We start from the raw sequence: 17,097 nt of genomic DNA, 5'->3' as shown, positions 1-17,097 counted from the left end.
GGTTTCGCATACAGCATCTCTGTAAAGTACGTGTATTCAGCAGTATTCACTCTCTCCACTAAACGGCTCGTTGCAGCTCTTGCCCCCCCTCCCTGTGAGCCCAGTGTGCTCCGATTGGTCGGGACCAGTCGGGACGTTGTGAATCGCGCTGAACTCCGTGGAGGTGTGATTTCCTTGTTTAGCGATACACAGCGAAACACAGCCAAACTCACCCTGAGCACACACAAAGTCACAGCCGAAGTAAAAACAATAAGTGTGGCTTGATATTGAGTAAGAAAAAGGTTGATAAACGCTGTGAGAATGGGTCTGCAGAGAGAATTTCGCCGCGATCCCAACTGTCTGTTATCAGCCTACAGCCAGGGAGGAGAAATCAGCTGAGCTGCCTGCACTGAGTATGTGAGGAAGTCCGTGGATTGGTCAATTTGGACCAATCAGCGGGGGCTTAACGTAACGGCTCCGCGGACGTAACGTAACGGCTCGACGGATTGGTCCATTTCTTTCCGGGGACGACATGACATCATGATGTACCCGGAAGAATCAAATGGACAGTGACGTATCTCCAACGAGGCGTTTTGGGGAGGTATTTTCTGTGTTAGAGTTTTACTCGCTACAGGGTGTACTTTGAGGGTTTTGACTCTGCAGACCGTTTACATGCATAAAAACCTTCCTAACACAATGGGACGGGTAATAACCGGAAAAGCATGACATGTCACCTTTAACATATAAATGTATGTGGCTAGATTATGAAACTCTTTTTTAAATGAATTGCTATTGATTAAATAAAGCATGAAATCATTTCTGTTTATCTTATGCATTTTTTTAGAAACACACTTTGAAGAATAAATAAAAATAATCATTTGATGTATTTGTAAAGCAAAGGAAAATGTGCTACTAGCAGTTTCAAGTAATTCATTTTGCACTGACAGTAAATGTCAGCACGTGTTCTGTACCGAGCTAATTTACATTGTATCTGTCTATCATTGAAGTCAAATCTTTTTCAAAATGTCCTTCAATCTCCACCAATATAGAACAAAAGGGAATCTGTGATGCAGAAAACATTCTGTTAATGCAACTTGTCAAACATACCAGGATTGGATAGACTTCAAATCATTTTAAGTGTAAACTTTGCAGATATAAAATGATGAACAACTTTTAAAGTCAAACTAATAGAAAAAAAGCTAATGCTGACTTTCCAGGTCACTTCTGAACTGAAGGCACTTTGAAAGAAGAAGCTTGTGCGACGAGACAAGTACCTCTGTTGTCCTCGATGTCTTCATCACGAGAGAGCTCTGAGAGGGGGTCTACAGGAGCCTGAAGCACCGCCACACTGTTCTGGTTAATAATCTTTAGCTTCAGCTTGGGCTTGGGTTTCCTGCGCCGTGACGCTGTAGCAGACAAGCTCTGGAGCTGGCAAAGCCCCGACTCTGTCAAACAAACACCATCCTGGGTGTAGGTCCTCGACAGATCTGAGAAAATAAAAACATAGCTAGAATGAGCATTTACTGTAGAATCTAAAGTAAAACCATCATCATTTAGAGAAAGATATTTTCTTTATGTTGCCATTTATGATCTATTCAGTTTGTAGCTCTGGACTTACCCATTTCTTTAGCCTTTGTGACAATCTGCGTCATAAGTACAGGCTCAATGGTGTCTCTGGCCTTGGTCACAACTGCAGCAGCACAGGACACAAAAGCCGTTTAAAATCAGCAGGAAAGGGAGGATCAAATGTCAATAGTTGACTATTCACCATCTTGCAGAAGCACACACACACGAGAACACATTTTGAGAAATCACTGTGCTCAAACCTTTAGTGTTTTTGAAAGACCGGCACATCGTGCAGTCGAAGCAACTGTCTGCAGCTTTTTCTACATCATCGTCTGAATGGAGACCTTGACAGGATGCATGGAACCATCTGCGGAGAGAAGAGAAAGGTTTAATAAGAAGAACCAATTATCTGAACAAAACACTTAGTAGAGATCAGCTCTCCTGAGCCGACAGCATTGGTAGAAACTCTGCACACCTGTCACATTGGCGACATTGCACAATCACGGTGCCTTCACTGTAGTCCAGCAGGCAGATGGGGCATGTTGCAAGGCTGGCACAGGGGGCACACTGAGTGTAATTATTCTGCCACTCACACCTTAGGCCCGGGGTGGTGGCGCCACACTGGGTGCAGGACACACACCTGCAGGAGACAGGGAGGACAGAGGTCATTCTACACAGGTCACTTCAAAGAGGTTAACACAGATTACTGTGCTGCAAAAACCTTGCCTTCTCATTTCACTGTCCACATGCTTTACATATGGAATGATATCGTGTTCATTTCAATGTCAAAAGTAGCTCTGAATTCACTTATACTACATAAAAGTAATCAAGATATTTGCTTTAAATGCCTTTTCTATTGTTGAAAAAGTACAGTTTATTTTGAAACTGAGATCCATAAAAAAGGTATTAATAACATATATATTCCCCTTAACTCCTTACTATAACAATCAAAAACAGATTAAACAACATGTATTATTTTTTCATTATTTTAGTCAATTTAACACAAAATCAATTATAATTTGAATGTTGTTCAATGACGCTCGTTTGACACTAATTCTGCCGCGAGGATCATACAACACTGACCATTTGCACTTCCAGCTGTCCTTGGGCACGTTCTGCAGTGGAGGGTCCAGGCAGTAAGTGTGATAGCTGATGTCACAGTCATCACACAGCAGCAAGCGGCCAGGATCTGTGGCCTGACCACAGGCTTCACACACAGTACACTCCAGACAACGCCAGCCTTTACTCAGCACCACCTTGTTGAACTGTACAAATAACAATAGAGGCTTTATATGCAGATTTCTGTATGATAGGATGGTGTTTCTTAGTAAACTGTGTGTGTGATGTAAAAACTCAATGGTAACTGTACCTTGATGCCAACACAGAACGGATGATAACACTGGCCACACTGAGCGCAGGCCAAAAGACGGCCCTCTGCACCAAGGCCAAAACTCCCACACACCACACACATGTCCTAGAAGGAAATACAATATCATCAGTTTAGAAAAACAAATTCTCACAATTGTTGTGTTGTATTATAGAAGAGTCATTTTCTACAATACAGAAGTATGACCTCTGCATTTCTATGCCACACTGCCAGTTCATAGTAACATTTGTCCTTAATATTCCCATGAATGTTGGACTGTAACCATCAGTAAGTTATTGTTCACAAAATAAACTTGTACAGGAAGGTAGAAAATAAGAGCAATAACATTTAAATATGATCCTGTGTTATATAATTACCTGAAGGCAGTTGGCAGTATTGTCACAAGAATTAATGATCTCCAGTGGGAGAAGTCTTTAAGCACAGATTTACTTTTAGACCGACTAAGTGAACGGAGGAATTCCCTCATGTGGACTCAACATTAAATATATCAGCAACACAAGTATTAAATAAATAGAACACCTGTTTGAGCGTGAAACTGTCATTGCTGGAAAATATGACCACTGTGTTATGCATGGCATTCTCCTCCTCATCCTTGACTGGGTATGGTGTTTCTATTGTTGTGATCTGAAAATCAGGGAGTAAAATACACAAATTAAACAAAAACAACAGTGTGATGATGACATAGGCAGTTAAGTTGTTTTCCACTATAAAATGCACAGATATAAGTGTTATTATGACCCATTTGCACATAATTGGAATAATACTATATCAACTTTATGACTGCCCCCAAATAGTCAACTAAGCGTTAGTCGCCTATTAAACTCATTTATCTAGTCTATTATTCAAAGGAAAAAAACAACAACATCTGGGCGCTGCTGCAGTCAGCCGAAAGACCCCTCACACTTCACCCAGAGCTGTGCCTGGTCATTAAGGTCCTTTTGTTGGTCAGGAAATCCAAAGTATTCAATCTTTTGAGCTTGTATAGGACAAGCCCCACAAGGTGACATGCAAACAGCGCAGACAAAAAGTTGCCTCTGTATCCACACCATACAGGAGCGCATTGTCCAGAGAGCTGGCTTCATAATAAAACAGGGAACATTATTTCTGCCCTGGAACTGCAACCATTTTGTGAGAAAACATTTATAAATAATATTAATAATCATAATATATCAAACGTGCGACAAATAGTCAACTCGTCGCCTGAATTGACTACTACTGGTCGTCTAGAAAAATCTTTATTTGAGGGAATCCCTAATCAGTATGACTGTGTATTAGGGCTGCACGATATTGGAAAAAACTGACATTGCGATTACACCCCCCCCCCCCCCCCCTGCGATATATATTGCGATATGAAAACATTCAGGAATTGAAGAAAATACAGTTCTGTTTTTTTCCGCAAACCATCCTTTCTTGAACTTTAATGCTATACAATTGGTATTTTTTTTAACTATATTTAATTTGATTTTAGTCACGGGCGTCTGGATCTTAAGTTATCAGAGCAACAAGCTGAGCTAGCTCGGTTAGCAGCGCCGAACTGCCCTGGAGAAACACATGAAACTACTTTATTCAGTGTTTTTACCTTTAATCACCAGATCCGTTTGCCGTGCAAGTTTTCCTTTTGTAGCAAGCAGCAAAATAATTGTAACATGACGTGTTTGAGTTAATTTTCCTACTTAATATCGAAAGTCCTAAAAAATTCAAATTAATAAAAAACTCGCATATCGCGATTATCGTCACGACACGATATATCGTGCAGCCCTACTGTGTATCATTTCTGACCGACCAGACGTCATTTGGAGGTATAGAAGAAATTGCCCTCAGGCGATGTGCTTTTAACATACATTAAATAATGAAAGGGTTTCCCTGTCATTATCATTAATGTTGCTTACACCATATCATCCATGTTTTCAGCTGTTCAAACAAACACTGTTTTGCATACAATGTAATATTTGGCAAACATGTTAAGGCGTCGCACAGCAGCGCACATACCCCAGGGTTCATTCCGGGACTCACTCCATTCTTGCCTCTGGCCCGTCCACGTCCTGCTCTACCTGACAGACCAGCCCCTCGGGGCCGCCTCCTCCCAGGGAAGCCTGAGCCTCGACCCTGTGGAGGAAAGACAATTCAGAAAATCTGCAGCACGGCACATAAGGAGTACATAGCACAGGAACCAGGACCACTCCCCATCGTACAAACTGAAAGGAGCAGAAGCAGAAATGTGTTTCTCTCTCACAGGCTGATTTATAGTCGGCTCAGTGGAAAACCGAGATAAAAAAATCTGAAAAGCTTTGTATATATTCTTGAATATACAACAGGCAGAGCATTATGTTGTTTCGGTCGTATGAGTGTAAGAGGCTGCTGCAAGTCAAATGTGAAGAATAAGTGTTTTGAATGTGTTATATTATAATGGCCTTGAAAAAATACCTTTTCATTTTTTATATCCGTTATATTTGCACATCAAAACAAAAATAAAACCATCAACATGATTCTTGATTTTTTTTGGAAATAACTCGAGAGCTACACTCGATTTTCTACTAGACGGCCAGCAAGTGGGAGGGTTGGGAAAAGGCCTCTGAACTGTTGTTCTAGCAATGCGAGATCCACTGTGCCTTTGGCCCAGTTCCAACAAGAGGCCTCACGCTAATCATGACTGTCAAACTTAAGTCTGACTGAATCTTCCACCTCCTGCCCCCAAAAGCCCTTCTCAGTTACCCCACATTTGACACTGATCCCAAAAGCAGGCCCCTCCCTTCCACTGCACCCCCCGACACACTCACTGTTCAATGGTGTTTCACCTGGACTGAACCCCTGCTGCAGCGCACAAATTAATCAGAGTAATGCCCCCACCATGGCAACCAACTAACAAAGCTTTTACGAATTAAAAATCAGGGAAGACAAAATGTATAAATTAACATTTGAACAGAATTAAGAAAAGATGGAAAAGCAGAGAATGGCTCGCAGAGAGGAAACGGTTAAACATTGCTTCACTCTTAAAAACGATAAGTCATATTTAGACTTGGCAACGTCTTATTACACCACACCTTTGATGTCTCAATTTAGCAAAAATGGCAAAAAAGCAAAAGCGATTTTCAATATAGCGATATGCGTCTGTTTCAATTCATAAAGTCATTAGCCTAGTTATTGGTCTATGAATCTCCTCTTCTCAATGCACGCTGGTGGTAATGGTTGGTGTAGGGTAGGATATACATCACAGTGACATTCAGGAACACTCGGGGAGAGCGTGTGTCACTCGGGTAAACAGAGGGCTGACAGAGGGCAGCTGCTGCCCTGCCATCTCTGCTGAGCCAGTATTTACCACTCTGATGCTCCAGCTGGGGCTGCCAGAGGACTGCCTGGTCTTTGGGACGTCCCACCCCTCTTGCTGGTCTGGCGACCAGGACAAGGGAGAGCTCACACTGCTATGGGGGCTCCATGCACCCTAAGGTAAGGGGGGGGGGGGGCGGGTGAGAGAGTGAGAGAGAGAGGAGGGCGACAAAATGCAGCAACTTAAAAACAAAGCCAGCGAGGAAACAAAACATACAAAGAAAGATGTTAGAGAGATGTGGGGTGCTTTTAATGTGGCCAATGGGAATTACTCAATAGACATTTATATGCAGGGATACAGTATTAGAAAGCATCGGATGTGCCAAAACATAAACAGGAGACATTATTAGATTACAATCCTATTAAAGCCAATCCATAGAGCTTTTCATGCAAATGCATTTAAGAGGCATGCTTCGAAGACTCTTTGTCAAGGCGAATATGGAGAGCACAATTGTGTTAGTTGCATTTCAAACAGCATCATTTGCCAGGCTATCATGGCATCATCCAGCAGGAGAGAGGCCCTGCATCCTCTCTCCATGACAACAGTGTACGTCTGGCGTGTTGACAAAACAAGAGGGACTGCGTTAGCAAGGCAGCACAGCAGACAAAAGCACGCTGGACTAAAGGGAAGCAACATTCACATTTCCCCAGGCGTTATGTAATAAATGAGTTTCAGCCATATGTTTATTTAAGAGATGGGATATATCTAGGGGGAAAAACACATTTTGCAAACCAAATTAATCTATCTTAACCAGCATCATTCATAATACATTATAGCCACGGGTGTGATTCTATTCCCATTATAACGCGTCTGAGAGAGTCCACGTTCAGTGTCTCTATTATGATCCATTTGTTTTAACGACAGGGGATTCAATCATTTGTTACAGTCACAATACAATTGATTGGAGACATCAGAATGGAAATGATCACTGAAACTTGTGATTTCAAATAAAGCAGTTTGTAACATGGACATGAGATGAGATGAACATGGGTGACGATGGAAAAGCCACTGAGATATGTTGAGGACTCTTAGGGAAGGTGTTTCAGCAAACATCATTCCTAGAAATTATTGAAAATTCCTCTAATCTTTGCATGAACACTGGTTGACTCCACTTCCCCTCAGTCTCCTCCTGTTATGCTCGCATAATGTGCTGCAAGGGCTGCTCAATTAATCGTATTTTAATCGCGATTACGATTATGGCTTGCAACGATTACGAAAATAACCTAATCGAAATAAAACGATTATTTTTTAATTATTATTACTTTTTTTTTGGGTTTTTCAGTTGAATTATACTTAAAGTTCAGAGTAATCAACTGTTCACATTTTTTTTCTCCAATAAATGTATGTTTTCAAAGCCAATGAATAATCGCAATTACAATTATTGACCCAAATAATCGAGATTAGGATTTTTGCCATAATCGAGCAGCCCTAATAACCGTATAAGCTGCTTCCAACCCAGTCCAACACCGTATCCACCACCATAAAGAAGAGCATGCAGGACACTTACACACAAGTCATTTCAGATAAGACTACACAGTGGTCTTTTGTGACATGATATCAAAGTTCCTACCTGTTTCACCCGTGGCCTCCCAGGAGAAAACTTCCTCTTTGTGATGGCTGGTTTCCCCATTCCAATCTTAGGGGTGAGTGGTATGAGGGTGGTGGTGGTGGTGGGTATTACACAGCTGTGGTCACCCATTGAAGCTACGATCTGGGTATGGGGTAGTTCTCTGGGAGATGTTCCTCGAGCCAGAGGGGACGAGTGGCAAGGAGAGGAAACCATTTCCACCAACCTTTCCACAGATGTCTTGAGTGGTTTGTCCTCTGAAGGCAGGCCGGGAAAGGACAGATTGCTCTCCAGTGTAGTGTACATCTCTTCTGGTGTACTCGAGGCTGAGGGCTCAACAGTCTCTGCCATGTGAAAAACACCCTCCGCCCTCTCCTTGTTAAGTTCTTCTGGAGCAGATTCCAGGAACGAAGCCCTGACTACATCCATACTCGAAGGCTGAAGTAGCGAGACTACCATTGGTTGGTCCGTGAAAGGTACTGATGCAGTACTCGGTTCTTTGGTGGTTGAGATGATGGCCTTAAAATCCTTTGTGCTGGGGTCGGCCATGCCCTCCTCGGAGCAGGCCTCTGTCTTTGCTGGTTTGATTTGTAACGTGGCGTCCTGTGTCTGTCGTGCCTCCATAGAGAGCAGGGCTGGAAAAGACTCCTGGCTGGGAGTCTCTGGAGACGCAGGACTCTCTGAAGATGTAAGCGGGGTCCTCGCTGCTGGTTCTGTCTCTGTTGGATGAGATACACAGTGGTCAGAATATTTGGATAGAAGATATTAGTTATGCTAATTGTTACAAATGACTTGCATTAGAAAGAAGTGTTAGTCAATCATGTAAATGACAGGTGACAGTGTTCTGGGCTTTGTCTAATTTTTCCTGTCACAATGTTTAGATATGAATGAACAATTATTAGAACGATACAGCTATATTGCAATAAGGCCAACGGAAATGTTCAAATGGCAGTAAACAATCGTTAAAGGTGAAATGTGTAATACTTTTATATAAAATATTGTCATTGCCATGTTTTTGAGATGTCTAGGCCCACACATCATATTCTAAAGACTTAAGAAATATCTTTGTTTGACAGATTTCACAGATCCCATCAAATATCCTACCATTCTAATTTGAATGTTTTTCAATTAAAATTGGAATAATGATGTATGAAGTATCATTCCCTCTCATTTTGCAAATCATATTGCAGTGGATAGAAATCATTCATACCTCGTTTACATTGCATTTTAACATCTTTTTCTCTGACTTTATTCTCACCAACTCAATATAACAATCACGGCTACATTGATGCGAATCGATATGATATTCCACAAAGCAGACTGGCTGTACAAACCTTGTTTGAATTCTGTTAGGATTTTGTAGACAGACGGTTCAGTAACCTGCTCCTCAACGTCTGCTCCCACTGAGACTTCTAAAAGACAGAAGATTCATTGTCAAACACATTATACACAAAGAAATTGATATATGTTCATTAATAAAAAAGTACCAAGAGTCCTAAAATACTGTGAACACAAAACAGATAAAGTAGTAAGGGAATAAAGAAAGTGGGCCGTAGGGAAATGCAGTTCGAAGGCAAACTAATAAAAGAAAATGCCTTTTTCGGCTTGAATTAATTCCATCAACCAGTGATTTCAAGCCTAATGGTGACCCAACAAGAATATACAATGATGTGTATTCCTAAATCGAGGAAACTGTGCTCGCAATTTGGAAAACAACTAAACCACTAGATTCTTGTTTTACAGATTATCGGTTATTCTGAGCCAATATAAAGAAAAGGGATTTCTATATGGTCCAATGTAAATACAAGAATATTAGTAAATGATCAGATTGAATGTTGCATTAGCCTTGAACATTATGTGACAAAGGACTGACTTCGGAGTAACAAGCAGATACACTGTTTATAAAAAACACGAGACAAGCCTTTTATACGCTTCATACGCTATTATAGTGCTATTCTTGTGTCTTCTACCCTCTCTATCCATTTGGTTTTGAAGCATTTCCTATCCTCTCCTTCCATTTGGTTTTGTATTAAAGACATCAATGCATTTAACTAGTCTGACTCTTGTATGAATGGAACTACTCATTGCTGGCTATCAGGCATCCACGCACACTGAGCCAATATCTGTCTTCCAGACAGCCCCTGACCGTACAGATAGCCTAGTCTTAACGAAGCACCCACCATTTCAATCCACAAGTTCCCATGTCACACTGATCCTGACACACACATGCACCTGCTAAGCATCTCTGCCAGGAAAGGGAGTAACCATGACAACCAACATCCCAGGGTCTGTGTGCTCTGGGCTCATGACTGTGCAGCTTGCAGGTGCTCATCCGGTGCCGATGCCAGAAAGTCAATTAGGAGATGGGCCTCCAACCATCTCCAGCCTTCAACTATTGACCAAGCTGAACACACATTCTCATTCATATTAACACCCCGCTTCCTATATCTCCTACAGTGAATAAGGTGATGGTTGAGATAAATACGCGGCTTTGATTAATGCAGCAGAGGCTTTAAGTCGGGTCTAACTTGCAGTACCAGAATGGATCTGACAGCATCTGTCACTTGAGTCACGGAAAGCCCGCAGTTAAACCCTCAGTGGTGGTGAAACCTGGCAGTTGATAAACAGCTCTGGTTAAGGACTTTAATTACATCTGCGCACAGTTAGCAGAATATCCATGATCAAGCATAACAAAGCCAAAAATTAGGTACAAATAAATATCAGAGTACATTTAGTCAAATGTATACCCTCTTTTATTCAGGGCAGGGATATTGATTACGTTCCAAAAATAAAAAGGAACATTTTACCCGTTTTTCTAATAGGCTTCAAGGCATAATCCAAAATGTTATTTTCCAGCATAGAGAGCATCATGACACGTGCAATTAAAAAGAAAAAGCAGGTAAAACCTGTCCTGTTTTAAAGTGCTCAACATAAACCTCCTAAAGCTTCTTAAATCCATACACAGATCACTCAACCGGTCTTTAAAACCACCGTGGGGAGAAGCATCTCCTTGCCAGCTAAATTCAATGATGAAGCTGCTCGTTGCCACAGGACAAGGCTGGTAACAAGAGAGTGCATGCAGCACAGTGCACGGAAGATGTGTGAGCAGTCATGAATGAGCCAGCTTAGCTCAGAGGCAGGTTTGCAGGCAGGAGATCTAATAACATCTCCATCATGGTGCTCCTAACCATTCTCTGCTGCCAGTGGAGTCTGCCGTCTAGACTGAGAGTGGGCAGCGCAGCTACCACTGGCAGCCCCAGCTCACCGTTAATTTGTCTGATACTCCATTCCACTGCTGGCAGAACACACAGAGTGGAGATGCAGCTCTGTCCTTTAAACAGGCGGATACCAGAATCATGTCAGTCAGAGTGTTAGTACAGCTTGCACCACAATGAATCACAGATGTTGCGAATTAGCGGTTTTACTCGGGTAATGGTGCTTATTCTACTAAATGGCATTAAGATTATTTTATTTGAGTTTGAGTCATGTCCCAGGTCTAGACATGGATCCTTAATTTAAAACAATATGGCTATTTCAAGACATATCACTGTAGGTTCATCCTATTAAGTTACAATCTAAGGGACTGAATGGAAAAGACGTTGTTCTTTGATTTGTTGTCAAACACACACCTGTTCCTGGAAAGCATGCACAAAGCGATATGACATCAGACACGGTCAGAGAGCCATTACAGCGATCCCTTTATTAAGTAGTATTAACAAGTCTCTAGTCTGAGGTTAATGAAGACAAACTGCAAGTTAAATGTACGGTGTAGTAGGAGCAGCCAACCACTCAACCAAGTGCCCATTCAGTCCTCATGTAGCACAATGCAGTTTCACTTAGCTATGCATCAAAGTAAAATTATAAATCATTAGTGCCCTTAAGTATCAATTCCTCATTGTCAAGCAGCACAGCCCCGGGAGATAGCCGGGAGAAACAAAGTACTTCTGATTTTCAAAACACAGTTGCTAAGACAAAGGAGTGGCTTGAATCTGTTGCTATTCAGACACCATCTGGTTATTGGGGAATCTTCAGAAAGTCCTCCACATAAAAGAGAGAGCGCTTCTCTCTGGTCTTACTCCAAACAACTCAATCCTTTCATCTGAAACAACTGCTACTTTCAAAACGTCATCAGCGCTGACACTACACACAATTTCCTGGTTGCCTGGCCAAAACGTTCAACTGCTCTTGCATGGCTAGAGACTGAATGGATGATCCCTCAACTCCAAAGATTAGCTTTACATTTCAATCGCATCACCTGGTGCTTGTGTGTAGCATTTTGCATAATCAAAATAGTTACATTCCCTGGCTTGTCCTTGCCATAACAAGTCATGATTAATATGATGATAAAACAGACACGATTCTCAAGAGGGGCACTTGGGCATGGATGGAAATAAAGAGAACAAGGAATGATCAGAGCAGTTATTTTGCTGTGTTCAATCTAAACCTTTTGGAAACAAAGGCCTACCAGGCTTCTGGGCAGACGTGGCCAGCCTCTCCTCCTGGACGGTAGCCTGATCGGGCTCTGGATCCGAGTGCAATGGAACAGCAAGTAATTCCGGTTTGGGGTCATTGTGCATTTCAGGAGACCGCGCAGTGCCAGGTTCTAGGTCTGTGTGCTTTAGAGCCAGCTGTAGACCAGTCTCAGAGTCTGTGTGCATGGAGGCTGGCTGAGGGCTGAGCTCTGGGCCGGTGTCCATATCCTCTGCCTGTAGCGCCTGCTCTGCAGCAGGAGACTTGCAGTTGGAACAAACATAGTCCTCTCTGGGTTGGATGTCTGTTTGGCCTGAGTTCTGACGCTCGCACTCCAGGTGTAGCCATCTGAAAAGGTGTGCAAAGGAATGTATGGGATTGTTCAACAGGGATCTCGGGGAAATCCTAACATTTGACATATTACAGCCGTTTTCCTATTGTTAATATAACCACGGAAAATAACATTTTTCTAGGAAACAAAACGATGATAAAAAACAAAAACATTGCATTTGAAATTGTTAAGTTAAAAAGAAAGGTTTCTTACCTTTTACAAGTCTGGCAGAAGAGTAAGTCTTTGTGATGCTCAGGGTCCAGGATGCAGGCACACATTGAACAGCACAGAGCCGGGTCCTGGTTTTGGACGCAGCTCTCACACAGCAGGCTGGTGTGGTGCCACTGCCCGCTGGTTCGTGTTCCACATTGGATGCAGACTCTGCAGTTCTGAGGAGTAAAGGAGGCGCTCTTACCAATATGAAATGTAATGCCGTTCAGACTCAATATGGTGTTTCTGCTATATAGATTTGGCACTTAAGTCATTGGATGGGAAACGAGTATGGAACCGGTCCAGGCCCAAAGCGAATGAGTATATTTAAGACCATGAATCTTTGCCAGCTACATTTATGAGGTAGAGCTCTGAAATTGGACTAAACGATAATATCAATATTTTTGGGCCCTAGTGAAATGGATTTACAAGCAGCTTTATAATCAGACGGATCATTTGGACTGACCAGTTTTTAAATGGCTGCCAAAAAGAATAAAACTTTAAAAAACATTGGCAACAGATGAATATGGTTCTGGCCACAGAGGAGCAACAATCAGCCAAGTAGTGTTACAAATGGCCGACACTTGAGATCAAAGTGGGCTGCCAATAATCCAAACACATAAATTCACTTTTTATGGTCTTAGATATCTTTGGATTATTTGTTTATGAATGGATCAGTATCAGTTATACTGTGCCCATTTCATTTTCAATGTTTTATTTCCCACAGCAAGCAAATTACCACTGCTTTAAAAAAAAAAAAAAATAATAATTATGTTTATACATTTTAAAGTAGGTAGTAAGATACTCTATATCAGTGGTTCTCAACTGGTCAGGCCTCGGGACCCACTTTTTCCTTTGTCAATAGATCATGACTCAACAATCTATTCAACAAAAAATGGTGCTGTAATATACGCTTTTCAGCATACAATATTAATTAAAGTGAAGTACAGTGCATATATCCCTTATATCCCTTGACAGAACAAAATAATGCTTTTAAATAAGGTTTAATGAGATGGTGGAATCAAAGCTGAACTGTATAACATAAAAAGGCACATGCTGAAAACCCAACCCCAGAAGGGGGTCTGGGGGGATTCTCCCCCAGGACATTTTTAGAAATACTAACATATCAACTACCCATTCTGGTACACTCTGAGAAGAAAATATATAGATGTATTACTACCCGACATATTAATAATATTTTATGCCATTGTTTGTTTTTCACTTTGTTCCGACAGCTGAACTTGCTGCTCCTCACAGATAGAAGAGCAAAGAGGAGAGAGTCTGTGTGAATTACTTTAAATTGTGGGTAAGGGTAGATAGCCCCCATTGTTCTGTGACCTGTCAATCATCAAACCGGGGGTCATATTTCATTATGTGTTCATTTGTATCTGAAGTTGTACCCATGGATGTATAAAGAATAGTTATACTGCAAAGTTATTCTCCGTGCCAGAAGAATCGAAAAAACATCAGCAAAGATGTTTTATTGAGAAGATGATCACTACGTGACAGAAGTTTTCAAAATCGTTTATGGTCTCCCGTACTTCCAGTCCAATGCACGCCTACTGCATGCACAGCGTTAGAAATTCGGGCCTTCAAAATAAAAGTTTGACTTTTTTCACGAAAAAAAAAAAAAAAGGTTTTTGTTTTTTTTCCTATTTTTTTTTCTCTCACACATCTGCGACCCACTCGAAACAGGTCCTCGACCCACTTTTGGGTCGCGACCCACCAGTTGAGAACCACTGCTATATATAGCATGCATCTACAATCATTGAATATCATATAAACAGATAGTGGATAGTGCTTGTTAGTTACTCAATTTTAAAGCAACTTTGAATTTTTAAGACTTGTTCCCCTTATTTTTCACAAGACATTGTCATAACAATTATTCATGAAATGTGCACCAGCGCTACCCTCAGTGTTTTCATGGCAATATCGTGACTTTGCAGCTTAGTAAACTAGCCAGCCACTCGGCCTGAGTGCGTTTTGTCTCAAGCACAGCCTGCCATTCTAGTGCTCATATACGATAGTGGAATATGACAGGGAATTCAAACTGAAACAATGACTAATTCTTCATTGATAGGACTCCAGTTAGATGATTGCACTGCATCAAAAGAAACTACCATGCAAGTGGGGACAGGGGTTGGTGGCAGGCGCCCAGAAGAAGCCAGTGCCAAGGATGTGAGTGGGCTGTGTTCCTCCCGTGCTGAGTCACATAGAGAAGCCAAGTGTGAAGATCTTTCATCACCTGCTGGCTCTATTGCAGCAGCCTCATCCCACTGCTGCAGAAAACTGGTTGGTGTTAACCAGCCGTCTGAGTGACACGCACAACATTTACGCTGCTGGAGGACGGGAGGGGCTGCACTGAGGGATGCGTGTGATTAACACACACGCTTTGTGTGTGGCCCTGATATTGAAGCCTTTAAAAGATCAGCTGGTGTGAGTCATTTCTTAACCACAGGAAGCGCAAATACAAACCAGCGAAAAGTCATATTCTGGTGGGGGGTGGACATTTTACAAAGACTTTTTTTAATGTCCTCAAACGATGGCAGTTTTGTGTTGCAGTTTTCAGCAAAGTTTGCACCTTAAACTGTTATATATGTGTTATATAGTTATATATATATATATGTTATATATGTGTTGTATTCAACCTTATGTTGTAGCCTTTAATAAGTAATCCAGCATCATAAGGAGTCTCTCTTACCTTACATCGCCATCCGTTGGTGGGAAGCGTGTCTATAGCAGGTTGCAGACAGAAAGTATGGTAGCCTTTGTCACACATGTCACACACCAGCATTTTAGTGTCCTCTCCTGGGTTCCTACAACAAAAAGAGAAGGTTGTTTGAAATGGGTCAGCATAGAACTTTGATCAACTGCACATTAAACGAAAAAAGAAAACTAGGCTGAATGTAATGTACTGTAGTCCTATACATGGTCATAGGGGATTTTCAGTTGAGCATTTTCTCTTGATTGTTTTCCAAGCCAGGTTACAGTTCGTCAGGTGCATTCTTTGAAACCTCATCCTTTGTTTAAACTGATATTTTGGAAAATACCAAGTCAATTTGTTATCATGTTAATGACTGATTGAATGCATGAATCAGAAGTGAGAACCAACCTTTATCTGCCATGTCTAATGATCAGGGTTCATACACTTTTTCACCAATGACTTTTCCATGACCTTTACCTAATTTTCCACGACCAAAAAATATTACTCTTTCTCAGCGGTACCACTGAAAATGGTTTATTTTAACATGGAACAGGAAAATAAGGTCTGCATATGAAACATGTTGTGCCTATCTAAAACAAATCAAATAGCTTACTAGCTTCTCCACGCTAAAGCAACTAAAACCTCTCACCAGCAAAATACCTCGTCAGTTAAATGCCATTTTACATTTCATTACTATACAGTATTTGTTATCATTATAGTATTACTATTTTGGCGATTAGATCAAATATAAATTATATTTGATGCAACTTTAGTTACATTTCCATGACTTTTCCAAAACTTTGGGGAAAAAAAATGTTTTCCATACGTTTTCCAGGACCTGGAATTAGCATTTTGAATTTCCATGACTCTTCCAGGTTTTTAATGACCGTAAGAACCCTGAATTATGTGCTCTTTCTTTTAAATATTTAGAAAATGGATGAAGAATTTGGGGTATTTCTTGTCAAAACTTAAATATTGTACTTAGAAAGAAAAGAAAAATACAACTTTTAGCCGGACCATATAAAAGATGCTAAACGGATACACATGATGATGGATGCCTGCAGCAATGTATAGAAAAGGACATGTGACAAGTTGTTCTGTGTTGCATCCAATGCCAAAGCGATTGCCTCTGGAGAACATTAAGTAGCCTTGTTATACATTGAGCTGCTAAGGTTTTATTTATTTTGTATCTCAGTATTATGTTCACCTGTAATATAAATCATTATATAGCCAACCATGAAATGCTAAAGGTGGAAAATGTAGCTTGTTTACAAAACGAAAACAGGGATGATTTATTGTTGCACACTAGAATTGTAAATGCATTACTGTATTGCCGTAGTTTTTAAAACAAAGTAAGAAATAATTGTATGCAAAAATATTGGTCCAGCTGATATACAGTGGCTCGGGGCTTGTAACTGTGCGTCATTGTGTGTGGGGGGTGCTACATCTCTAATTGTAGGGTTGGTAGTGAGTAAGGCTGAAAATGTAGTTGTTAAAAAAAGAAAAGAAAATGTGAGTGTTAAGAAACACAAAAATGGCATTGGATACATTCCAATTA

The 17,097-nt window shown here is 41.1% G+C and overlaps 1 protein-coding gene across 6 annotated transcripts in view; it reads right to left on the bottom strand.

Moving 5' to 3' along the window:
* The window catches only part of kmt2cb (lysine (K)-specific methyltransferase 2Cb), a 69,677-nt gene that overhangs the window by 29,863 nt on the left and 22,717 nt on the right, over nucleotides 1-17,097 (bottom strand). For 5 of the 6 annotated variants that reach the window (XM_034104648.1, XM_034104649.1, XM_034104650.1 and 2 more), the window contains exons 10-23: nucleotides 15,537-15,651; nucleotides 12,839-13,014; nucleotides 12,290-12,642; nucleotides 9,159-9,236; nucleotides 7,828-8,543; nucleotides 6,249-6,371; nucleotides 4,922-5,038; nucleotides 3,452-3,556; nucleotides 2,915-3,019; nucleotides 2,629-2,810; nucleotides 2,021-2,185; nucleotides 1,806-1,912; nucleotides 1,598-1,669; nucleotides 1,254-1,466 (exon numbers count right to left, since the gene is read on the bottom strand). In XM_034104648.1, the coding sequence (XP_033960539.1) occupies nucleotides 1,254-1,466; nucleotides 1,598-1,669; nucleotides 1,806-1,912; nucleotides 2,021-2,185; nucleotides 2,629-2,810; nucleotides 2,915-3,019; nucleotides 3,452-3,556; nucleotides 4,922-5,038; nucleotides 6,249-6,371; nucleotides 7,828-8,543; nucleotides 9,159-9,236; nucleotides 12,290-12,642; nucleotides 12,839-13,014; nucleotides 15,537-15,651 (2,627 nt within the window). The remainder of the gene's footprint in view (nucleotides 1-1,253; nucleotides 1,467-1,597; nucleotides 1,670-1,805; nucleotides 1,913-2,020; nucleotides 2,186-2,628; nucleotides 2,811-2,914; nucleotides 3,020-3,451; nucleotides 3,557-4,921; nucleotides 5,039-6,248; nucleotides 6,372-7,827; nucleotides 8,544-9,158; nucleotides 9,237-12,289; nucleotides 12,643-12,838; nucleotides 13,015-15,536; nucleotides 15,652-17,097) is intronic. The other variant, XM_034104651.1, reaches the window with a different exon arrangement.

This window comes from Pseudochaenichthys georgianus, chromosome 17, assembly GCF_902827115.2.
Source record: "Pseudochaenichthys georgianus chromosome 17, fPseGeo1.2, whole genome shotgun sequence".
NCBI classification, from domain to species: domain Eukaryota; kingdom Metazoa; phylum Chordata; class Actinopteri; order Perciformes; family Channichthyidae; genus Pseudochaenichthys; species Pseudochaenichthys georgianus.
This window is presented reverse-complemented; position numbering and strand designations above follow the sequence as displayed.